Source organism: Spermophilus citellus, assembly GCF_964194105.1.
Source record: "Spermophilus citellus genome assembly, chromosome: 6".
Classification (NCBI taxonomy): Eukaryota; Metazoa; Chordata; class Mammalia; order Rodentia; family Sciuridae; genus Spermophilus; species Spermophilus citellus.
In genome coordinates, this window is record NC_138187.1 from 83,184,811 (window position 1) to 83,210,962 (window position 26,152).

General features: G+C 33.2%; 1 protein-coding gene across 1 annotated transcript in view; it reads left to right on the forward strand.

Moving 5' to 3' along the window:
• The window catches only part of YME1L1 (YME1 like 1 ATPase), a 47,600-nt gene that overhangs the window by 18,071 nt on the left and 3,377 nt on the right, over positions 1 to 26,152 (forward strand). Inside the window, exons 5-17 of the mRNA XM_081300572.1 lie at positions 2,261 to 2,370; positions 3,693 to 3,843; positions 4,646 to 4,729; positions 8,739 to 8,821; positions 12,480 to 12,570; positions 14,463 to 14,615; positions 15,161 to 15,293; positions 16,398 to 16,460; positions 17,322 to 17,434; positions 18,288 to 18,443; positions 19,286 to 19,437; positions 20,028 to 20,154; positions 20,244 to 20,317. Of these exons, the coding sequence (XP_081156698.1) occupies positions 2,261 to 2,370; positions 3,693 to 3,843; positions 4,646 to 4,729; positions 8,739 to 8,821; positions 12,480 to 12,570; positions 14,463 to 14,615; positions 15,161 to 15,293; positions 16,398 to 16,460; positions 17,322 to 17,434; positions 18,288 to 18,443; positions 19,286 to 19,437; positions 20,028 to 20,154; positions 20,244 to 20,317 (1,490 nt within the window). The remainder of the gene's footprint in view (positions 1 to 2,260; positions 2,371 to 3,692; positions 3,844 to 4,645; positions 4,730 to 8,738; positions 8,822 to 12,479; positions 12,571 to 14,462; positions 14,616 to 15,160; positions 15,294 to 16,397; positions 16,461 to 17,321; positions 17,435 to 18,287; positions 18,444 to 19,285; positions 19,438 to 20,027; positions 20,155 to 20,243; positions 20,318 to 26,152) is intronic.

Here is a 26,152-nt window from a genome sequence, read left to right on the forward strand (position 1 = left end):
GGAACAGTATGATTGAAAAGAAAAAGAAATAGAAATGAGTCATACACAAACAGGCAAAATTATAATTTGCAAGTGATATGATTATTTACCAGAAAATTCAAGAGAATCAACCAAAAAGCAGTTCAAGTCGTGAGTTTGCTTTGGTAGCATATAAGATAAATCAACAGCTTTCTTAACATTTTAGTGGTAGGTTTTAGTTACAATTTTTTCTAAATCCATTCAATGTTTTATCCTGATAAGAAATATGCACCAATTACATACATACTCATACGTACGTATGTGAAGTATTACTGAAAGAAATAAAAAGAGCTGAGTGGAGTAATAGGGGAGTGCCACAGTCCTGTTTGAAAGGTCTTTATATTTTAACAATAAGCATTTATGTCTAAATTTATAAATTTAGTTATTTTTCTGATCAAAACTCTTAAGACTTGTTTTGGAAGTTGAGAAATTAGTTTTAAACTTTATTTGTAATGACTAAGAATTTATTGGAAAACAGTACAAATAAAGGGGATTTATCCTATATAAATATACCAAAATATGTGTTTTAATAATGTGTATCAGTAGTATATAGCATCTCAAATAATTGTGAAACTACAGAATTTAAACTGGTACTGGCATAAGTTAGTAAAAGAAAATTAAGACTTTCAAGTCAATGAACAAATGATGGATTACCAATAAATGTTATTTGGCTAATTGGTTATCCATTTTTGACAAAAGAGAATCAAGTTGTTGTTTTTACATTATACCCAAAATAAGTTTCAAATACTTTAAAGGTCTGAAAATAAAATGTAAAACTGAAAGTCTTCGAAGTAAGCAGACTGTCTAAAAATCTTAGTTTTGGGAGGTGTAGCTCCAAGAATGTTCAAGCCCTCGTTTCAATCCCTACTAGTACAAAAATAAATGAGGAATGAATGAATAAACAAAATAAAAATCTTAATTTGGGGAAGGAACTAATCAAAACAAAATGCAGAAACACTACAGATGAAAGAGTGTGGCTATTATTAACATTACCGTATTATATAACTGAAAGACAAGGACATTAGAACGTCTTTATATATGTGTGTATATATAGATAAAATGGAGATATTATGGATAGTAATCATTGGTTTTATATATATCATCTATTTTACAAAGTAATAAGAATTAAAAATGTGCAAAGGACATGAATGGTCAATTAAGAAAAAAGGTAAAAATGCAGAAATCTTTTCAAAATTCATCATCACTTGTAATCTGGAAAATGCCAAGTAAAACAAGAATATAGAGTTTGTTTTGCCTCTCAAATTTGTATGGATTAAAAGATTTATATTATCTAGAGTTGGCAAGAGTATGGAGAAACGAACACTCATTCATTGTTGGTCACAAAAATTGACAACAACCTTCTTAGAAGGCAGTTTCTTAGTGTCAAACAAAATATAAACTTCACAGTTTCACTTTTAAGAATTTGGCCTACATGTGTTGAAGGATATACGCACAAGAATGTTCACTGCAGTATCATTTCTAGCAATTATAATAGGGGTCTGAAGGTATAGTTCAGTGGTATTGGGTTCAGTCCTCAGCACCAAAGTAAAAACAACCAAAATAAAAAAATGAATATGTAAATAAGTTCTATAGTTGGGATATTAGTTGAATAAATTGCTGTACTCTGATAAATCTATAACCGGCTATTAAACTGAATACAACATCTGTCCTATTCTGATGTATATCCATGATATATTATTGGATAAAAGAAGATAATTGTATAAAGTTATGTTCTGTTTCTAGAATAATTTTTATAGGAAGTGCATGTGTGTGCATGCATAGAAGAGTAGTCATGAAATTGTTAACTGTGGTTATTTTGAGGAAGTGGGATTAAGGTTTGAGGAATTAGGGGTCACTGGCTTTTATTTGATACTCTTAAGTACTCTAAATTTAGATGTCGTGAAATTAAGAAAATATAAAATTAATTGTATGGATTCAACCTATTTTAATGACTTGGATATTTTGGGTGTCACAATTTATTAGTTATGGTCCTGTTTTCTAAATTATATTGTAAAATTTTCTTTCTGTTTTCTTCCCATCAACATGAAATAAAGTGTTTATAAATCAAGTTCTTTTGAAAACATGATGGTAGAAGTAATAATGTAAAGCAAGTTGAAGTGTCAGGAAAAAGAACTGTGTCAAAAACTTAGATTAGGATGTGCAGGTATAGTGTCAGACTTTAGAATCAGGCATTTTTCTTTCCTTTAACAATTTACAAAGCAAATGGTACTGTTTTGTTCAGCTTTCATACAGTCTCGGGGTTTTAAAACTTTGAAATCAAGGACCCGACGTCTACAGTCCACCTCTGAAAGATTAGCAGAGACACAGAATATAGCACCATCATTCGTGAAGGTAATTAGATGTTCCAGAAAGCAATAATTTTTCAAATTATTTAATCAATGAGGATCTTTAGTATTTAATTTTTGTGTTGGCTGGTGGGTTTTTTTTTTCCCCTCCTCTTCTTTTTACTGATGATAAGGAATTAATGTGTATTCCTGATAAGGAATTAATGTGTATTCATTATACCCAGTGCTCTCCTGGACAGCAGACTTATTTTTACTTGTTAATTAGATCTCTTCTGCTGATGTTTTTTTGCCTCTACCAATTTATATCTGCTGATATATGAATGAGTAGCATCCACCCAAGCTACCAACCTGGTAATCAACCTGGTAATCAATCAATCTGTCTTTCCTCACCTCTCATATCTGTTAATCACTAAATCAAATGGATCCAATCTCCTAAATATTTCTGAATCCTTTATTTTCATCCCCAGTTCTAAAGCCAGACATAGGAAATAACAATTTCTTGCGTAGCTTACTCTAATATAAACACTTAGTCTCCTTGTCTTCAGTCTTGCCTTCAGATTGTCACTCATTTTTCTAAAATGATTACCTAATTGAATTACTCTGCTTTCTTATCCAACTCAGTCTGGTATATAGGGCATGTCATGGCCTCTACTGACCATTATTCTGTTTTCATCTTTTAGTATGCCACATACTTTGGTCCTTATCCTTTCCTCTTGACATTTTAACTCTTGTCAGATTACTAACAGTTCTTGAGCACTATTCAGTGCCTTTATTAGATTATTCATGGTGTTTGTGTTTGCTTTCTATATGTGGTTTTGATGTCCCATTCTCTTATTAGGTCTTTCCTGTCTTACATAGATAACAGGTATTTTATTACCATACCTAATTTTTCCAACATAGCATCAAAATTATTTCAAAAATATACATCTTTCTCCAAGAGCCTGAAAACTGTCAGATCTGTGATTTATTTTCAGAACTTACACAAGGCCTGTTATCTGGAAGTTATACAGTAGTATTTAGTAAGTCAATGACATTTTCCTTTAGCAGAGATAAAGCAGTGTGACTATCAGCCATTAAAACCCTAAGATAACGTGATCTTTTTACTGTTTTCACTATATAAAAGTATTCTATCTAGAGTGTCATCACTTTCTTTAGAGTATTATTAATTGATGAAGGTGTAGAATCTAATGTTAATATCCTGGTCATTGATTAAGCAATTCATTGTTGAGTCTTATACTATTTCTTCACATTGGCAATACAAATTAAATTCTAGGCTTTACTGAAATTTTGTGTGGGTGGTTACAGTGTTTCTGGAGGAGTATTACTATCTATGCAGGCAGTCATTACTGTTGTATTTTATGTATTTAGGGGTTTCTTTTGAGGGACAGAGGATCAGATGTTGAGAGTTTGGACAAACTCATGAAAACTAAAAACATACCTGAAGCTCATCAAGATGCATTTAAAACTGGTTTTGCGGAGGGTTTTCTGAAAGCTCAAGCATTAACACAAAAAACAAATGGTAAGTACCACATGTAACCATTTGTGCCATGGGAGATCCTGTGTCCTAAATTTAATTTAAGTTATTATTAGTGACATCTTTACATTGGTTATGTTCTCCTATATTTATAACTTAAGCTATGTGGACATGGAATTACTTTTGGCAGTTTTATTTTCTCAAGAGAAAAACAAAAGTCAAGGATAGAAGCATGTTTACCTTCATGAAGTTTTTTGGGAACAGGAACTTAAAGGAAATCATGGCAGGTGTATGAAAACATACTAGATTCCAAAGTTGCATGTGAGCAAATGTGATTATTAATAATAACCTACAGGCTTCCGTGGTTGCACACGCCTATAATCCCAGTGACTGGGAGGCTGAGATAGGAAGAATGCAAGTTCAGTCCTAACCTCAGCAACTTTGTGAGACCCTGTCTCAAATTAAAAAATAAAAAGGACTGGGAATGTAGCTTAGTGATAAATTGACCCTGGGTTAAATTCCTAATACAAAAAAAAAAATTTTTTTTTTAATTAAAAAAATTTAATATTTGCTGTTTTGTAGGAGTGGGTTGGGTGGGTGAGGTACTAGAGTTTGAGCTCAGGGCCATTTTACCACTAGATACGTCCCCAGCCCTTTTTATTTTATTTTTATTTTTAGAGGGTCTAAGTTGCTAAGGCTGGCCTTGAACTTGCGATACCCCTGCCTCAGCCTCCAGAGCTCTGGGGTTATAGTCATATACCATCACACCCTGAGAATATTTGCATTTCACCAAGCTGTCATATCTTATTGTGATCATTTGATTTAAGACTTTTTCTTTCTCTCCTAGATTCCCTAAGGCGAACTCGTCTGATTCTCTTTGTTCTGTTACTGTTTGGCATTTATGGACTTTTAAAGAACCCATTTTTATCTGGTAAAGGCTCTTTGATTTATCATACTTGCTATTTTTTAAAATTTTCTTTCATTAAATACCTATTTCCTTTTTTATGGTTACTTATTAGAGAAAGTATTCAAGTTAATGGATTTGCTAGGTAGATCTATATTAGTCCATTTTCTGCTGCTATAAACACCTGATATTGGATACTTCATAATAAAAAGGTTTATTTAGCTCATATTGTAGAGATTTCATGGCTTCTACTAGCTTTGGCGAGGACCTTCTGGTGGATTGTATCACAGTGGAGGGAGTGTGTGTAAAGGGGAGAGATCATGTGGTGAAATAGGAAGCTAGGACCCTGGAACCCAGTGGTATTTCACCACTGAGCTACATCTCTAAGCCCTTTTTACTTTTTATTTCGAGACAGGTTCTGTCTATTTGGCCTTCTTTAAGTTGCTGAGACTGGCCTTGAACTTGTGATCCTCCTGTCTCAGCTTTCCCAGTTGCTGGGTGTGTATTAGTGTACCTGGCTTGTTCTTTTATATTCATCCTCTTGTGAGAACTAAGATCCCACAAGAATTACGAATTACTTAATCCCTTGTCATGGCAGCATTCCCAATGACCTCTAATTATGCTCTATCTCTGAAAGGCTCAGCACTCCCAGTCTGAGGACCAGATTCCCAATACATGAACACCTGTGGGATAGACTCAAGTGCCAGGTTTCTGTTCTTGAGACTAAAAGGCTCAGGGGTCACTCCATTTAAACTGGGCTAACTAGGCTGCATGAAATAACCACACAAGAGACACAAATACCTTTTTCTTTGGGGTCGCTGTGACGGCTCCTCTGACCTTAAGGGTCCACAGAAAGAGAGTGAGAGAGAGAGAGCACGTGCTGACCCCTTTTATTGAGGAGAAGCTATTCAAATGAGGCAAGGGGTCAGGTTTCAGGGGGCTGAGTATCTTCATGATGTCCACTGTCACCAGGTTGACTTTGACACTTGGGTAGGCCACATCCAAGGGCACAGTAAGAGAAGGGGATACACACAAGGCACTTCCATGGAAGATTCTATCCTAAACAGGGCAAGGGGTTATATTACAAAGGAACAGGTGAGCATAGCTTCACCCATGGGGTGTCACCCTTGCATGAGACACTGAGCGCCTCAGCACCCAGCTGGGGAGTGTGACTCAGTCACGTGTAAGTTTAGTCTCCCACACTCAAGTTATACTCAAATTATAGCAAAGCCTTTCATTCTTACTAGTGGTTAGTTTACCAAATTTTTAGAAAATGATACCTGTCCAGTGATCAAATTTTAAAACTATGAAGAATTTTTGTAGCAATAAAAAGAAAATAGTCTATTTTTAAGGTAAATTAATAAATTGAATTTTTTCTTAAAATAACTACAAATGAGTCCAGTAGTTTTTCAGTTTGTTGGTTTAGAATGAAGTATTATTAGGCTTAAGTGGTTTTATTAGTTTTTCAGTTACTATTCATTTTTTCCCTATTCTTTATGATAAAGTATCTAATATCCTTAATAAACACTATACTAGTGCAACTATTAGTGTGTCTTTTTATTAACTGCCCACTTGTATGTTCTTGATGTGTTAAGCATTTCTTCTTAACCCTTTATTTTTGCCTACTCAGTTTTTGCTTCTAAATTTCACTCTATCTTCTTATTCTTCTTTCCCTTTTTCTCTCTCTTTTTGTTTTTTTTTGGGGGGGGGGTTTACAGTGCTAGGGATTGAACCCAGGGTCTCGTATGCAAGGGAGGCTCTCTACCACTAAGCTACTTCCCCAGCCCTTTTTCTTTTACGTAATTTTTTTGGGGGTGTGGAACTTTAAAATAATACATAAATTTATTAGTATAATTAGTGACATAAGGCACTTGTATGTGGGAAGTGAGTAGTCTGGGAAGGAACAGTGTTTAATAGGGTTCCAGAAGGGCCGACAAAGCACATAATTGTGATCTTGGGTTTTCTAATATCCAGTGCCTCACAACAAACATGTCTCCTTAATGTGCATCATTTTGTCCTTGAACATGGTCTAGAAATCCAGAAGACCAAGTTTCTGCTCCTCATAACCCCACAATTACAATACCATATGCCATTTAAAATGCACAAATGGTGATACCAGAGAAGAGAGGCAGAGTTCTTTGGTTGATGAAGTTCTGGGAGATTGTGAGAACTCATGATTCTTGCTTTAACTACTTGTTGATACTTTGTCCCCAAGAAATGATAACATGACATCTTTGTTTTTGGTCTTCATGATAATTGATCTGGAAATTAGGTATATTTTAGGTGATTTTTTTCCACTGATTTGCATTTAACTTTTGTCAGTGGCTTTTGGATATCTTAATTTTCTGTGTTCCCGTCTGTAAATGCTGTAGAAATATCAGTGAAATTACTTTGGGGTTTTGATAAAGTGTTTTTTATTTATATTTTGGACTCCTGAGGAAATTAGAGATAACTGTTTGCTCTTTTATAAATGCTCTAGTTTGGAAATTTTAACAAAGAAGGAAACTGTCGTGTTTCTCATGACTAAAACACTCAGGGTCACTCCAAGGGAACTAGGCTGCATGAAATAATCACACAGGAGACAGAGATACCTTTTTCTTGGGGTCCTGTGACAACTCCTCTCACCCCAAGGGTCTGCAGAAAGCAAGAGAAAGCATCCTTTTATTGAGGAGAAGCCATTCAAATGAGGCATGGGGTCAGGTTTCAGAGGATTGAGTCTAGCTTCGTCTGTCAGCGGGTTAACTGACATCTAGGAAGGCCACATCCAAAGGCAGAGCAAGAGAAGGGGACATGGAACATTCTATCCTAAACAGGACAGAGGGGTAGTATCACAAAGGAATAGGTGAATGTAGCTCAATCCATGGGACAACACGCCTATGTCTAAAGACTTGCCTCAAACTTCCAGGGCCAGGGCAATGTCCAGGTCGCTATAAGATGTAGTGATGGTCAGAGCCTCTCCGCTCCAGGATGGAAGACGCGAATCATTTAGAGTGGCTCCCCACAGGAAACTTTTAAGAAAGCCTTGTAATAGTTTTCTAGAGTTGTCAAGTATTTTACTCTTTCCTTTATTTTTTCAGAGTTATGGATGGAACCCATGGCCTCATGCATGCCAGGCAATCACTCTACCACTGAGCTATGGTCATAGTCCTTTTTTAAAATCTGATTTTGAGATAGAGTCTCACTAAGTTGTCCAGATTGGCCTTGAACTTGGTATGTTCCTGCCTCAGCCTCTCAAGTAGCTAGGATTATAGGCATGAGCACTAAGCCCAGCTAGACTTTCCCTCTTTTATACTGAAGGATGTCATTAGTGAAGAATAATATTTGAAAGATGAAATAATGTTAAAAAAAATGATTTTTTAAAAATTAGTGTTTTAATTTTATGCTATATTTAAGACAATGTGTTTCAAAGTGTATATCTGTGATAAGTTGTATCAGACTAATTAAGGAATCATGTTAAAAATGCAAACTCTTGCTGGACTTGGTTATGCATGCCCGTAATCTCATCCACTTGGGATGCTGAGAGAGATCGAGGTAGGACATCAAGTTCAAAGCCAGCCTGGGCAATTTAATGACACCCTGTCTCAAAATTTTAAAAAAAGGGCTGGAAATATAGTTCAGTGGTAGAGAGCACTGTGTGAGGCCAAAAAACAAAAAAGCAAATTCCTGGGCAATTACTAAAATGTAAACCATAAGAATGTTGCCTGGCTTAGGGACCTGCATTTTAACACATTTTTCTCAGGTGAATTCTCATTCACATTGATATTTGATAACCATTGATGAAAAAGAGGCAAAAAATCACTCTTGTTTTTAACTAGAAGGTACAAACATGTCTCCTCAATTGCATCATTTGGTCCTTGAACATGGTCTAGAAATCTAGAAGACCAAGTTCCTTCTCTTCACTTTGACTTAATGTATACGATCTTCAGTCTCAAAAATTTAATTTTTCTAGGTTTTGCTTTATTATTGCATTTAAAAACTAAGGTAGTTGGAATATAATTAATCTGTCAAATATGAACACATATTTTCTTTCTTTTAGTCCGCTTCCGAACAACCACAGGGCTTGATTCTGCAGTAGATCCTGTCCAGATGAAAAATGTCACCTTTGAACATGTTAAAGGAGTAAGTTTTCTTTGCCTTTTGTACATTACCTAACTGATTCTATACAAGGTCAACATTTGATTCTAAAAGTTGTTCTGGAGTAGGTAAAAATCATATCCAAAAATATTAGAAAATTTAATATTCTAGAGTAAATCATAGTACCAGAAAATAATCTTGTTTCATCATGGGGCTTATGTTGATTTGTGAAGAAGCACCATGGTGTAGTGAAATGTATGTGGATTTGAAGTCAAAAAGAACAAGGTTTCAAATTTATTTTATACTTACTGGCCACGGAACTTGAACAAATTACTTTAGGTTTTCAAAGATAAAAAATGTGCTTGGTTTATAGTTGTCAGTCAGTAAATGATACTTCACCTGTTTTCATTGATCTTTGCAGTTCTGGTATCTAAGACATATTAGTATATATTTCTTTTGTAAAAAGAATGTGTTGATGGTAGTTTATTTTAGATGGATTAATACATTTTTTTAAAAATATTTTTTTAGTTGTCTATGGATCTTTATTTATTTCTATGTGGTGCTGAGAATAAACCCAGTGCCTCATACATGCTAGGCAAGCACTCTACCATTGAGCCACCACCCCAGCCCTGTTTAACATATATTTTATAGTGTCTATTGACTGCCTTGTTTTAGGTTCTGCTTTAGGACCAAAAAAATTCCTACCCTTATGGAGGTTAAATTTTAAAAGTAGGATTGGAGAATGATATAGTATATAAGAAGAGCAAGATCCATCTGATAAAGGTTATATATAACTCAATAAGATATACAACTCAAAAAAGGAGACAAAAGATTTGAATAGGCATTTCTTAAAGATATTAAAATGTCCAATAAGCACAGGAGAAAATGTTCAACATCATTAGTTACTAGGGAGATATATTTCTCATATTCACTAGAATGGTGTAACCAAAATGGTAGAATCTTAAGCACTATAAAATATGTGGAAGTTTTAGAATCTCATTGTCAGCAAATACTGGTAATTTGAGATATTCTTTTCCTATCCTTATCCCTTTAATTTTTTTCATCTGTCTAATTGCTCTGGCCAGTTTTTCAGGAACTATATTAAATGGAAGTGGCAAAAGAGGGCATCCCTGTCTTATTCCAGATTTCAGAGGATACGCTTTCAAGTTTTCTCCATTTAGAAAATGATGTTGGCCTGGGGCTTAGCATAGATAGCTTTTATTATGTTGAGATATGTTCCTGTTATTCCTAGTTTTTCTAGTGTTTTGAACAAGTATAGGTGCTGTATTTTGTCAAATGCTTTGGGGGCATGGTGGAATGAGATGGACATCATTACCCTAAGTACATGTGTGAAGACACGAATGGTGTGAATATACTTTATATACAGCCATAGATATGAAAATGTATGCTCTATATGTATAATATGAATTGTAATGCATTCTGATGTCATATAAAACAAATTAGAATAAAAATAAATTAATTTTAAAAAAAGATGCAGAGGAACTGTAACCCTCATACATTGCTGGCTAAAAAATAAAAATGTATAGTCACTTTGAAAAAAAGTTTGCTAGTTTCTTTAAAAGTTAGTCACAAACTGGCGTGATAGAATTTTTATAACAGGGGAATCAACTCTGTGAAATACTATTAATGGGTGAAGTGAGAATTGACCGTTCATTTTAGCAATGGGCAGGTCATTGGTATAACTGACAAAGAACAATTTCAAATTCACATTTCTTCTGGGCCTAGGATTTTTGGGTGTTTTTGTTTGGTACTGGTGATTGAATCTGAGGGTGCTTTACCACTGAGTTCAGTCCTTGTTATTTCTTATTTTGAGACAGGGTCTCCCTGAGTTGCTGAGGGTCTCCCTAGGTTGTTGAGCTAACCTGGAATTTGAGATTCTCCTGCTTCAATCTCAAGAGTCACTGGGATTACAAGCATGCATCAGTGTACCTGTCTAGAGATTTGTTTTATTCCATTAAAATTTTAGTAGAATCTTAATGATTTTACTAGAATAATTTTCAAAGATCATTCCAAACCTAACAGAACAAAACAAAACCTTGATAACTCTTGAACAATTATTTTATGGGAAATTTCCTAGGAATAGAAAATGGTTATGGCCTGAAAATTTTTTATTTTCAGATTGCTATTTGACCTAAGGATATGTTTATATTTCAGTAGGTTTCTTTCCAGGTAGTTCTTTTTGTTAATTTTATTATTAAAGCCTTTCTTAGTGCATTATTTTTATACATAATAATGGAGTTTATTTTGAAATAATTATACATGTGTGGAATATAATTTCAGTCCCCAGTAGTTCCTCTTTCCCTCCCCTCTTTTATCCTTCCTGTTCCACTTCTTCTGTGCTGGTATTCCTTCTACTTATTTATTTATTGTTTGTTTATTTATTCTTTCAGAGACAGGGTCTCACTGAGTTGCTTCAGGATTATCAAGAATACAAATAATAATAAATACTGGCAAGGATGAGGGGGAAATTCTCCTGTCTCAGCTTCCCGAGCCACTGGGATTACAGGCGTGTGCCACTGAGCCTGGCTTATTTATTGTTATATTTTAAATTGGTACTTTAAAGATATACATAAAGTTAGAATGCATCATTTATGTACATAGCATAATTTGGTTGGTTGCATTCCGAAGTTCTTCCCTTTTCCCATCCCTCCTCCCTCCCACTCTCTCTTTCCACTGATCTCCCTTCTAGTTTTATGGCATTTCTCCCCCACCCTCACCTTTTTCCCCTTATTTTGCCCTAGCTTCTGCCTATGAGAGAAAACATTTAACCCTTCATTTTCTGAGTCTGGTTTATTTCATTTAGCATTGTGTTTTCTATTTCCATCCATATAACTGCAAGTGCCATAATTTCATCATGTTTTATGAGTGAGTAAAACTATATTGTGTATATATGCCACATTTCTTAATCCATCTGTTGATGGGCATCTGGACTAATTCCATAATTTGGCTATTGTGAGTTGTGCAGCTATAAACCTTGATGTGGCTGTATTAGTAGGGTATGCTTTTCAGTTCTTTTGGATAAGTACCAAGGAGTGGGATAGCTGGGTCACTGATTAGTTCTATTCCCAGTCTTTTGAGAAATCTCCATACTTCTTCCCAGAGTGGTTATACTAATTTGCAGTCCCACCAACAGTGTTTGAATGTACCCTTTTCCCCTCATCCTTGCCAGTATTTATTATTATTTGTATTCCTGATAATTGCCATTCTGACTAGAGTGAAATGAAATCTTACTGTAGTTTTGATTTGCATTTCCCTGATTGCTAAATAGATGCTGACATTTTTCATATATTTGTTGACTATTTATATTTCTTCTTTTGAAAAATGTCTTTTTAGTTATTTTGCTCATTTATTGATTATTTGTTTTTTTGAGTTCTCTGAATGGTAGTTTTCTTTTAACCCTGCCAGTGTACTTGACTTATTTTTTCTCACTGAGAAAAATGTAAGAAGTTCAATGGTTTTGGTTGGCATTAGAAGAAACTTTGCATAATTAGAAAGTAGGGAAAGGAGAAAGCCTTTTGTATATGTGTTTGGGGGCGCTTTTGCACACATTTTTCAGAGAAACAAAGAAGGCCAAGTTAATTGCATATCCAAATTAAATTTATGATTTTTAAAGACATGGCCTTAATAATCTAAGCAAATCTAACCATTACTTAAAATTATTTGACACACTATGTAACTTTAGGTGGAGGAAGCTAAACAAGAATTACAAGAAGTTGTTGAATTCTTGAAAAACCCACAAAAATTTACTGTGCTTGGAGGTAAACTTCCAAAAGGTAAGATATTTTCTCTTTGCCATTATTTGATGTCAAAAAATATATTACTAATTTTATCAGATTTTAACTGATAAAATTTAGTTCTTAATTACTATTTTTTTAAAAAAGTGTATTTATTCAAAACAGTTCTATAACCTTTTTTTGAAATTTAAGATTTTAGTAGTGTTTGCAAAAACAGTATAAAAGAATGTTTGCTCATACCCTTAATCCTTACTATTTTTTGTCATTTTGCTCACTTTGTTTCCTTACATACAAGTATTTTTTTAACCATTTAAGAAGAACTTGTAGACTTAGTGCTCCTTTACCTCTAAAAATCTATTTCCTAAGAATAGGATATTCTTTTATATAATGAGTATATAATTATTAAGATCAGTAAATTTATCATGGATGCAAAACTTATCAAATTCACAGTCCAAACCCAAATTTCCACATTTTTCCAAGTAATATTTTGTAGTGTCTCCACTCCACATTTTCCAGTGTCAAGACTCAATCTAGGATCACATGTAGCATTTAGATATTTTCTTTAATATGAAACAGTTCATTAGCATTTTTAGTGAGGGTTGGTAGGGTAGAAGAAAGGAGGTCTTTCATGATCTTCACAGTTGTGAAGGAAAAATTACTGAGTATTTATAGAATGTTTATTTAACCATTAATATTGATTTGTTGTGAGAATATTTTCAAGAACCTTTGCTAAAAATTTAGGGTATATTTAGGGAGTCAGTGCCACAGCATCATAGAATGATTGCTTAAAACCACTGAAAAAAATTGCAGTCTTCCTTTTTCAAATCAAGGAATGTTTTATAAATTTATCCTCAGGTACAGATAAGATCTATAGAGATTAATTTAAGATTTAAATTCTTTAGGTGTCACTAAAACATCAGTACTAGGATTTTTTAAAATATTTTTTAAATTGTCGATAGACCTTTATTTTATTTATATGTGGTGCTGACAATTGAACCTAGTGCCTCACACATGCCAGGTAAGCTCTCTACCACTGAGCCACAATCCCAGCCACATGGGATATTCTTTGGGCTGTTTTGAGCTTTGCTTAAAAAAGATTTTTTTAATGTTAAAATATAATGTTAATATAGCTTTTTATTGCCTTTTTAAAATTTAATCTTTACATTTACAAAGTCAAATGCTAATCAGGGAATCCTGGTTTCTTTGTTTTTTGTTTTTTTCAATTTATTGTGAAAAACTTATTTGTGTTATAAAAATTTTCAAGTATTAGGAAAAGCTTGAAATAGTAGTACAGTTAGCATATACATGCTATCTACCCAGACTCAACAGTTATTAATATTTTGTCGTATTTGTTTTCTGTGTGTGTATACATGCATGTGTATACCTTGCTCCCTGAACTTTTGAATTAAAGATCTAGATGTTAGCTATCTTACCTTTCAATATTTTTGTATATGTTACCTGAGAACAAGGACAACATTCTAATTTATCCTAATCAAAGAAAATTAGTACTATTGCTTTAATGTCATATATTCTCTAATCTTTTTTTTTTTAATTTTACCAAATATTCCTAGAATTTTCTCTTATTTTTTTTTATGGAAAAGCACCAATATTTGTACATTATATTTGGTTGTTTTTTAATGTGAATTCAATCTTACTCATTTAATTATAATGGGTTTATATTCCTTTGCCTTTCTATTATTTTCCTGTCTTTAATATTGATATATAAATAATCTCAAAAGGATAGAAAAAATTAGTTGTAGAGAAGATCCTGAAGTAAATCATTAACAGAGATAAATATTTTGCTGTTTGAAAATATTGGGTCATTGGTATGCCTTCAATCTCAAAATTATGTTAATTAATAATTGTTTTATTCATTCATATCAAGAGGTTTAAATTTTTTTTAAATCATTCTTGTTTATTTTTTCTGTTAGGTATACTTTTAGTTGGACCCCCAGGCACTGGAAAGACACTTCTTGCCCGTGCTGTGGCAGGAGAAGCTGATGTTCCTTTTTATTATGCTTCTGGATCAGAATTTGATGAGATGTTTGTCGGTGTAGGAGCCAGCCGTATCAGAAATCTTTTTAGTACGTTTTGTTGATTCTTTTATACAGTACTAAATTTTGTTAATATTAGAGGAAGGATGTTTCTTACCCTTTCTCTGCTGATTGCTTGTGATTGATAGTTAGCTGTAATAGGCATTGTGGGGTGCTGATTTCAGATAATGTAGGAGATAAAACAGAACTGTACCCTTTTTCTAAATAGTCTAAATCGTAGTAAGAACTAACAGTAGTACTATCTGAAGTTAGAGGCTGTAGTAAAGCCCTTGGTTTGTTTTCATTTTATTCATCTGTCTGCAGTATGTAATCAAGAGTTATTAGCCTTAAATTTGACTATGTATTTGTACAATTTGGATGAATGAATAGCCAGTTGTTTTTATTTTATATTGTTTCTTTGTCATTGTCGTCCTCTACCCTCAAAGTTACTGTTTTTGGTAAAATGTGACTTCTTTTGTGTATTCTCTCAATTTTTTGACCTTTAACAATACTTATAGATTTTAATATTTATAAGATTTTCTTTGAAAAAAATGTTCATTTCTTTGATCTCACTGGAATCTTTTCTGTTTTCTTAGGGGAAGCGAAAGCAAATGCTCCTTGTGTTATATTTATTGATGAATTAGATTCTGTTGGTGGAAAGAGAATTGAATCTCCCATGCATCCATATTCAAGGCAGACTATAAATCAACTGCTTGCTGAAATGGATGGGTAATGAAATTTTCCTTTGTGAAATTTGGTTATATATTTTAAAAATTACGTTTTAAATTGTGTAGGATAATAGATATTTCCCAGCACTTGATATTATGTGGACTTGTTCTTAAGTAAATTGTTCCCATAGAGCATTTGATAATATTCTACAGTATAAAGGATATTACATATATATAAAATAAACAACAAAGTAGTTCCTCATCAAAGAAATCAGGGGCAGGTTTTTCTCTCTGTGTTTGTATAGTTTTCATTACTGATTGGATAATTTGATAATATCAATTATTTTTAAATTTATGATATTGTATACCTTTTAAAAAATTTGTTGCATTGTTTTTATTATAGGAAAGCAATGATCAAGTTAAGATTTGTCTATTTCACAAAGTAAAGAAATGAGTTAAGGGTGTAGCTCATTGATAGAGTGGTTTCCTAGCATGTGTGAGGCCCTATATTCAGTCCCTAGCACCATACACACAAAAATAATTAAATAAAAACCAAATAGTACACTGTTGTTTTTTTGGTTTTTTGTTTGTTTGTTTTATTTAAGAGAGACAGAAAGAATTTTTAATATTTATTTTTCAGTTTTCGGTGGACACAACATCTTTATTTTATTTGTATGTGGTGCTGAGGATCGAACCCAGCACCCTGCACGTGCCAGGAGAGCTCATTACCGCTTGAGCCACATCCCCAGCCCAGTACACTGGTTTTTACACAACTTATGACTAGCTTTTTGTACATTTGAAGCTTAGATCGGTGTGTATAGTATAGAAATCAAGAAGTGATTGAAAGCTTTGAAAGAAGTATCTTCAATATGAGACATTTTTGGAACTAAATAGAAAGTCTAGGGACAAATAATTTGAATTAGTATACTTGAAAGTAATTGTTAAAAATTAGGCACCCAAGCTTTTCATACCAGGTCATGTTTTCCTAAGCAGAACAGATACTATGAAATTATGTGATCATATTTGATTGGTGTTTTATTATTAGTCTCTTTTCTTGGCTATTACTAAGATTGATTATAAACAGCTTTGTGCAAATCATTTTGCTTTTTGTGTGTTACATTTCAGTTGTTAGTGAAAAGATAATTTTTTTTCTTTTCCTAAATAGTTTTAAGCCTAATGAAGGAGTAATCATTATAGGAGCCACAAACTTTCCAGAGGCATTAGATAAGTAAGTATTAAAAGAAAATTTTTGTGAAGTACTATTACATGTTACAACATAATTCTAAAAACAAAAGCTCATCATAGAAGATTACATTGTATGATTCCCTATATTGGAAATGTTCAGAATAAGCAAATTCATAGAAACAAATTAGATTATGGGTTGCTAGAGCATTGGGAGAATGGGGTGACTGCCATTGGTTATGGGATTTCTTTTTGTGGGCATGAGAATATTCTAAAAAATTAGATTGAAGTGATGTTTGCATAATTTTTAATATATAATAAAAACAACTAAATTATCCATTTATAAAGCTGTCAAAAGATTTCTTTTTTCTTACATATTACAAAAATTTTAAGTGCATAGCATTTTAAAAATAAAATTTACTGTAATATTTAACTTTAAATTAAAATTACTACTAAAACTTTTAAATTTTATTTTAGAGATTATTTTTATTTTCATTTGATCAGAAGTTTGTCTTTGCCTAATACTCTAGTGTCACATTCTGTGTAGTGTTTGAAATGGTCTGTGGTTCTTACAATAGTCTGCTATAGAATTATTTGTCCTTTGATCAACTTGCAATTGTTGTTTCTGAAGGTGTGTACTACCTTAGCTACAAACCACATGTATTTCTGAATGAACCTTTGTTCTCCATTATATTGTTTTTGTATGTTCTTGAGAATCTCACTATGTTGTCCATGCTGGCCTTGAACTAAGAATACTCCTGGCCCAGCCTCTCAAGTAACTGGGATTATAGGCATGTGCTGCCATGCCCAGCTACCTTCTGTTCATTGAGATTGTCACCTGAGTCATGTTCTTAACATGCATTAGCATAATCAGCTTATTCATTTACCTTTTGCATTTTTCTTTTAGTGCCTTAATACGTCCTGGTCGCTTTGACATGCAAGTTACAGTTCCAAGGCCAGATGTAAAAGGTCGAACAGAAATTTTGAAATGGTATCTCAATAAAATAAAGTTTGATAAATGTAAGTCTAATTCTATATTGCAAACATTATTATCTCCTTAAGATGGTAATAGATCTACTCACTCTGTTTGTGATACTTACTTGATGATGTCTTGAAAGATCAGTTCATTTTTCTATTCCCACTTACATATCCTTTAAAAAGCCATTCCTTAATTAGCATGCATGTGTTCAGGGAATTTTGTCATTTTAAAAAATTTTTCCAAAGAAAATTTTCTTTGAAATATTCAGACAGATATATCTAAATATGTATGTATGGATGGATTTTTTGAAATACAAATTTAAAATGCAAAATAATAGAAATAACTCTAGGAATAATAACTTAATAATCAGTTTGGGGGATCACAAGGGGAGAAACAATATATGAAACAAGATACATAGAAATATTATGGACCCCTTTGAATTAAGGGAAGCTATTAAAGCTGCAGTGTTCTCAAGGTAGCTGAAGTAATATATAAGATTAAATTTGTTTTCTATTAATAATGGGAGCTTTTGTGTCTGAGGTATTTCAAGGTGAAATTCAAAGAAAAGAATTTTGTCAGTGTGCTTTTACAGTTTGTGCTTAGACTGATGGTAATATAGGTCATGTTTGAAGTTTGTAATTACCATCAGGCAAATGTACGTTTTTTCCCCCATAATGGTAGTTAAATTTAGAACTATTGTGATTTACCTGTTTGCATTTTTAATGACATATTTTACACTTTGCAAGGATTTCAGTAAATTTGAGTTTTAACATAAATATTTTGTTGTAGTTCAGAATAGTTGTGTTCTTTTTTCCCTCAAAATGTGAGTTTTTGTGTGAATCACTTTTCTTTAGCTATTTCAGATTTTTAATATTGTGTTCTCTTTTTGCAAAGCTGTCGATCCAGAAATCATAGCTCGAGGTACTGTTGGGTTTTCTGGAGCAGAGTTGGAGAATCTTGTAAACCAAGCTGCATTAAAGGCAGCTGTTGATGGAAAAGATATGGTTACCATGAAGGAACTAGAATTTTCCAAAGATAAAATTCTAATGGGTAGGTTTTTCTTTTTTCTTTACTATTTCCACTAATACCCGTTTTGTCAGTGATATCAACTCAGTTGTGATAGCGTAACACATTCATTACTTTGTCTTTCTTTTGGAATACCTTTTTTTTTTTTTTGACTGAAAGAGAAAGGTTCAGGAAAAAAATGTAGGGCTGGGGGTGTAGCCTAGTGGTATATTACTTGCCTCACATGTTTGAGTCCCTGGGATGGATCTCTAGCACTCAAAAAAAAAAAAAAGAAAGAAAGAAAGAAAGAACGGTTTATAAGAACGTGAAAATATATACTTGCAAATAGTAATACAATTTGGCTTCTGAAAGAACAAATATATTTCAGTAGCTTATATGATTGGACTGGTGGTTGTGGTAGGGTACCCAGGTATTTCCTCTTGTCCAATATTGCTGATAAAAAGGATGGTTATTTTTATTTATTCTTTTTAATTTTGATTTTTAAAACTTGTATCATCTTATAAACAGATAATTATGTCCTTCAGGTTAATTTGAAGGTTTGTTTTTCTAGAAATAGAATAATTAAGCTTTCCCTTTAGATATAAGGATTAAGATGATAGGTTTTAATGATTTCGGTTAGTATTTAACAAATTGTTAGGCTCTATGTGTTTATGTGTTGTACATTGAACCTACTCATTTTTTAAACTTACTAAAATATTTGTTAATATTACTCTAAGAATGACTTTGTAGATAATGTTTTGTTGTTTTCATTTTTTGTTTACTTTATATTAATAAGAAAGCAGATATTTGATTTGCAAAAGAGAATGGGTTTCACTTATTTAAATATACCCTTTTAGTGAAGTGTTTTATTTGAATTTTTATCTTAGGGCCTGAACGAAGAAGTGTGGAAATTGATAACAAAAATAAAACCATCACAGCCTATCATGAATCTGGTCATGCTATTATTGCATATTACACAAAAGATGCAATGCCTATTAATAAAGCTACAATCATGCCACGAGGGCCAACACTTGGACATGTAAGGTTTTAAAATTTTTACTTGCTTTTAAATAGAGCTACTTCCTAATTTTTTTTGATAGGATCTCTCTTACTTCCTAAACCATCTTGAAAACATTTGTGAAGTTTTTCTGTTAATAAAGAATATTTTATAATGTATTTCAGATGTTGTATTTTTACATTGTGAAATTTTAATTGTGGAATAACAGTCTGGTTCTTAAATATCTAATTGTCTTGCTATCCTTTAAGAGACCAATGATGTGTCACGGTGACTGGTTCCATAGTTTTCCCTCATATGGTATAAGTTTCATTATCATATCTTTCCAGTATATTTTCAAACATTTTTATGCAACTGGGATAAAATAGTTCATTTGCAGTATTATCTGTCTACCTGTTGCTTATAAAATATACTTTTGATTTATAAAGAATACTTTATTTTCTCAATTGCTGATTTTGTTATTGGTCACCTGATGACAATCTTTTTAAGTATCTGTCAGTTTTTAGAATCATTGTAATAAATATTTCTTGTGAGAGTTATATGATAGTTCTGTTTTTAATGTAACTATTTCAGAACTGTATTTGAAATATCTGTTTTCTTTTTCAACTGTCCAGGTGTCCCTGTTGCCTGAGAATGACAGATGGAATGAAACTAGAGCCCAGTTGCTTGCACAGATGGATGTTAGTATGGGAGGAAGAGTGGCAGAAGAGCTTATATTTGGAACTGACCATATTACAACAGGTTGGTTTTAGATAATGGTTAACTTCAAATTTTGTTTGTTAACTGAAAGATATTTTTCAAAATTTGAACTGTATGTTTATTTATTTTAGGTGCTTCCAGTGATTTTGATAATGCAACAAAAATAGCTAAGCGGATGGTTACCAAGTTTGGAATGAGTGAAAAGGTAATAATTTTAATCCTTTTTCATGTATCAAGTGATGTACCAAGTATCTTTTTTTAAAAATTATTTATTTGTTCTAATAAGTTATACATGACAGTAGAAATTCTTTGATTCATTGTACACAAATGGAGCAGAATTTTTTACTTCTAGTCATGCACAAAGTAGAGTCACACTATTCATTCAGTCATACATATTCCTAGGGTAATGGTGTCCATCTCATTCCACCATCCTTCCTAATCCTTTGCCCCCTCTCTGCCTCTCCTTAGCCCCATTCATAGTTCCTCTACTTTTCCCATGCACCACCCCCTATATGGATTAGCATCACTTAGCAGAGAAAACATTTAGCCCCTGGGATTTTGAGATTGGCTTATTTCACTTAGCGTGGTATTCTTCAACTCCATCCATTTACCTGCAAATGGCCTGATTTTATTCTCTTTTAATGTTAAGTAATATTCCATTGTGTATATGTACTACAGTTTCTTTTTCCGTTCTTCTATTGAAGGGCTTCTATGTTGTTTCCATGGTTTAGCAATTGTGAATTGTTCTGCTATAAACATTGAAGTGGCTACATTACTATAATATGCTGTTTTTAAGTCTTTAGAATATAAACTGAGGAGTGGGATAACTGGGTCAAATGGTGGTTCCATTCCAAATTTTCTAAGAAATCTCCATAGTGCTTTCCAGAGTGGTTGCACCAATTTGCAGTCCCACTAGTAACGTATAAGTGTGTCTTTTCTGCTTCATCCTTGCCAAGAGTTATTGTTGCTTCTGTTCTTGATAACTGCCATTCTGACTGGCATGAGATGAAATCTAGGAGTAGTTTTGATTTGCATTTCTCTAATTACTAGAGATGTTGAACATTTTTTCATATATTTGTTGATTGACTGTATCTCTTCTGAGAATTGTCCATTCAGGTCCTTAGCCCATTTATTGATTGGGTTATTTGTTTTTTTGGTGTTAAATTTTTTGAGTTCTTTATATATCTTGCAGATTAGTGCTCTGTCTGACATGCATATGGCAAATATATGCTCCTTAAATATAGGTTCTTCCTTCACCTCAATGATTATTTTCTTTGCTGAGAAGAAGCTTTTTAGTTTGAATCCATCCCATTTATTGATTCTTGATTTTATTTCTTATGCTTTAGAAGTCTTGTTAAGGAAGTCAGGGCCTAATCTGACATGATGAAGATTTGGGCCTACTTTTTCTTCTGTTAGGCACAGAGTCTCTGGACTAATTCCTAGGTCCTTGATCCACTTTGAGTTGAGTTTTGTGCATGGTGAGAGATAGGGGTTTATTTTAATTTTGTTAAATATGGATTTCCAGTTCTCCCAGAATCATATGTTGAAGAGGGTAGCTTTTCTCCACTATATGTTTTTGGTACCTTTGCCTAATATGAGGTAACTGTATTTATGTGGGTTTTCTCTGTGTCTTCTATTCTGTATCATTGTTCTACATGTGTGTTTTGGTGCCAATACCATGCCGTTTTTGTTATTACAGCTTTGTAGTATAGTTTAAGGTCTGGTATTGTGATACCTCCTGCTTCACTCTTCTTGCTAAGGATTGCTTTGGCTATTCTGGGTCTCTTATTTTTCCAAATGAATTTCGTGTGCTTTTTCTATTTCTGTAAGGAAAGATGTTGGCATTTTAATTGGTATCACATTGAATCAGTATAGTGCTTTGGGTAATGCCATTTGACAGTATTAATTTTGCCTATCCAAGAGCATGGAAGATCTTTTCATTTTCTAAGATCTTCTTCAATTTCTTTCTTTAGTATTCTTTTTATTGTAGAGGCCTTTCAAACTATCTTGTTAGATTGATTCCCAAGTATTTTATTTTTTTGAGGCTATTGTGAATGGGGTAGTTTTCCTAATTTTTCTTTCAGAGGATTTATCACTGATGTATAGAAATGCATTTGATTTATGGGTAATTGATTTTATATCTTGCTACTTTGCTGAATTCATTTATTGATTCTAGAAGTTTTCTGGTAGAATTTTTTGGATCTTCTAAGTATAGAATCATGTCATCCTATTTGTATCCCCTTAGTTTCTCTCGTCTAATTACTCTGGCTAGAGTTTCAAGGACTTTGTTGAATAGAAGTGGTGAAAGAGGACATCCCTGTCTTATTTCTGTTTTTAGAGGGATTGCTTCCAATTTTTCTCCATTTAGTATGATGTTGGCCTTGGGCTAAGCATAGATGGCTTTTAGAATGTTGAGAGTATGCTCCTACTACTATCCCTAGTTTTTCTAGTGTTTTGAACATGAAAGTATGCTGTATTTTATGCAGTGCTTTCTCTGCATCAATTGATACAATGATGATTCTTTAAGTCTATTGAAGTAATGATTACGTTTATTGATTTCTGTATGTTGAGCCAACCTTGCATCCCTGGAATGAACCTCACTTGATCATGGGGCACTGTTTTAAAAACATATGTTTTTGTATGCGATTTGCCATAATTTTATTGAGAATTTTTGCATCTTTGTTCATTCACTAATAGTGGTCTGAAATTTTCTTTCTTCAATGTATCTCTGACTGGTTTTAGTACCAGGGTGATAAAATGAGTTTGGAAAGGTTTCCTCCTTTTATATTTCATGGAATAATTTGAAGAGTGTTGGTATTACTTCTTTTTGTAGGTCTTGTAGAACTCAGCTGAGAATCTGTCTGGACTTGGGCTTTTCTTGGTTGGTAAGCTTTTGATGGTGTCTTCTATTTCCTTAAAATTTATCTGTTTAAGTTGTGTATGTCCTCCTGGTTCAGTTTGGGTAAGTCATATGCCTGTAGAAATTTGTGGATGTTTTTTGAGAGTTTCTATTAGAATATGAATTTTCAAAATAGTTTCTAATTATCCTCTGAATTTCAATAGTGTATATTGTGATATTTTCTTTTTCCTCATGAATTGTAGTAATCTGAGTTTTCTCTCTTTTCATTAGGGTGGCTAAGAGTTTGTCAATTTTATTTATTTTTTCAAAGAACTAGATTTTTGGCAATTTTTTGAATTTTTTTGTTTTTGTTGTTGTTTCAGTTTCATTGATTTCAGCCCTAATTTTAATTATTTCCTGTCTTCTGCTTCTTTTAGTGTTGATTTGTTCCTCTGTTTCTAGGCTTTGAAATGTAATGTCAGGTCATTTATTTGTTGACTCTTTCTTCCTTTAATGCACTGAACTTTCCTCTTGCCTTCATAGTGTCCCTAGATTTTGATACATTGTACTGGAGTTCTCATTTACCTCTAAGAATTATTTTTATCTCCTCCTTGATGTCTTCTGTTATCCATATGTCATTCAATAACATTATTTAGTCTCTAGGAGTAGCTTCTACTTTTTATTTTATCATTAATTTCTCATTTCATTTCATTATAGTCAGATAGAATGCAGGGTAGTATTTGTATATTTTTGTATTTGCTAAGACTTGCTTTGTGGCATAACATATGGTCTGTTTTGGAGAAGGATCCATATGCTGCTGAGAAAAAAGTGTATTCACTTGTTGATGGATGGAATAGTCCATATATATCTGTTAAGTCTAAATTCGTGATTGTTTTATTGAGTTATATAGTTTCTTTGTTTAGTTTTTGTTTGCAAGATCTATCCAGTGGTGAAAGAAGTGTGTTAAAGTAACCCAGTATTATTGTGTTGATTTTCATTCTTGTTTTTCACTTCCTCTTCAAGATTATTTTACTAAGAATATTCTGTTATTGCAGGCTTTCTTGATGTAAATTTATTTAACTTTTGTTTATCATAGAAAGTTTTTATTTCATCATCAAAATGATGGTGTATGTGATTCTTGAATTTGAGAAAGGATTGTTTGATATACATAGATCCCCCATTGTTTGGGGCATAGATATTTATGATTGTTAGGTCTTGTTGATGTATGATTCCCTTAAGCAGTATGAAATGACCTTTTTTTTTTTTTTTTAAGAGAGAGAGAGAGAGAGAATTTTTTAATATTTATTTTTTTAGCTTTCGGCAGACAACATATTTGTTTTGGTATGTGGTGCTGAGGATCGAACCCCTGCCGCACACATGCCAGGCAAGTGTGCTACCGCTTGAGCCACATCCCCAGCCCTGAAATGACCTTCTTTATCCCTCTTCACTAACTTTTGTTTGAAGTCCACTTTATCTGATATGAGGATGGTAACCTCTGCTTGTTTATGTGGTCCACGTGGGTGATATATTTTTTTTCTCCATCATTTCACCTTAGGTCTGTGAATGTCTTTTCCTGTGAGGTGAGTCTCTTGAAGGCAGCGTATTGTTGGGTCTTTTTGTTTTTTCAATTCAGTCTGCCAGTCTGTCTTTTAATTGATGAGTGTAGGCCATTCACATTAAGGGTTATTATTGAGACATGGTTTGTATTCCCGGTCATTTTGGTTTATTTTTGGTTTTTACCATCTTTGACTTGGTTTCTCCTTTGATTGGCCTTTCCTATAGTGTACTTCCTCCCTTTGCAGATTTTCATTGTTGTTTTTCATTTCCTCCTCGTGGATTATTTTACTAAGAATGTTCTGTTAGTGCAGACTTTCTTGCTGTAAATTTATTTAACTTTTGTTTATCATGGCAGGTTTTTATTTCATCATCAAATCTGAAGCTTAACTTTGCTGGATATAAAATTCTTGGTTGGCATCCATTTTCTTTCAAAGCTTGGTATATGTTGTTCCAGGATCTCCTGGCTTTGATGGTTGAAAAATCTGCTGATTTCCAAATTGGTCTTCCCTTACTGTAATCTGATTCCTCTCTCTTGTGGTCTTTAAAATTCTATCCTTATTCTGTATGTTAGGCATTTTCATTACACCGTATCTTGGTATAGATCTGTTTAATTTTATACATTTGGTGTCTTGTAAGCCTCTTGTATTTGGTTTCCCAATTCATTCTTCATGTTTGGAAATTTTCTGATATTATTTCAATAAACAGATTTGGCGTTCCTTTGGTTTGAATCTCTGAACCCTCCTCTATCCCAATAAATCTTAGATTTGGTCTTTTGCTGTTATCCCATAATTCTTAGATATTGTTTATATGGTTTCTTACCATCTTTACTGTGTTGTCAACTTTATTTTCAAGATTGTATATTTTGTCTTCAGTGTCTGAGGTTCTGTCTTCCAAGTGATCTAGTCTGTTGGTGATGCTTTCTATTGTGTTTTTTGTTTAGTTTATTGTTTCTTTTATTTCAAGGATTTCTGATTGTTTTTTTTTTTCCCTCAGAGTCTCTCTTTTTCTTGAAGTAATCTTTTGTTGCCTATATTTGCTCTCGTATCTATTTGTTGGAGTGATCATTTTTGCCTGTGTTTGCTCACTTATGTCATTCTTTAATTCGCAGATCATTTTCATTATGTACATTCTGAACTCCTCCTGACAGTCAATGGTTTCTATTGTTGTAGTATCTTGGTTTGTTTGGGGCACTTTCCTCCCTTTTCTTAATCATGTTGTCTATGTGTCTTCCCCTCTTGCAGTACAGATCTGAGGTATTTACGGCTTCTACCCTGTAGTGTCCTTGCAGGTTACCAATACCTCACCTTTAAGGGGGATGTCAATGTTTACAGCACCCAGTGCAACCAATATGCAGCCATACACCAATTAGCTTCTATTTTGACATTTACAGTTTTGTCTCTATGAACAAAAATGATGAGTTTGTTTATCTTCTACCATATAGCCAGTAGGTTTGCATAATGGTTTACAGTTTCTAATGGTGGAGGGGTGAGGCTGTGATGTATATGAGGTAGGATGTGAGAATATAGAGGCATTAGATTATAGGACTAGTGAAAGGGTAATCGAACGAATTTAGCTGTTAGCAGGAGAAAAGAGAGGCAACCCCATGCAAGGCTCCCTATTACCTCTGCAATGGGATGGTGTCTG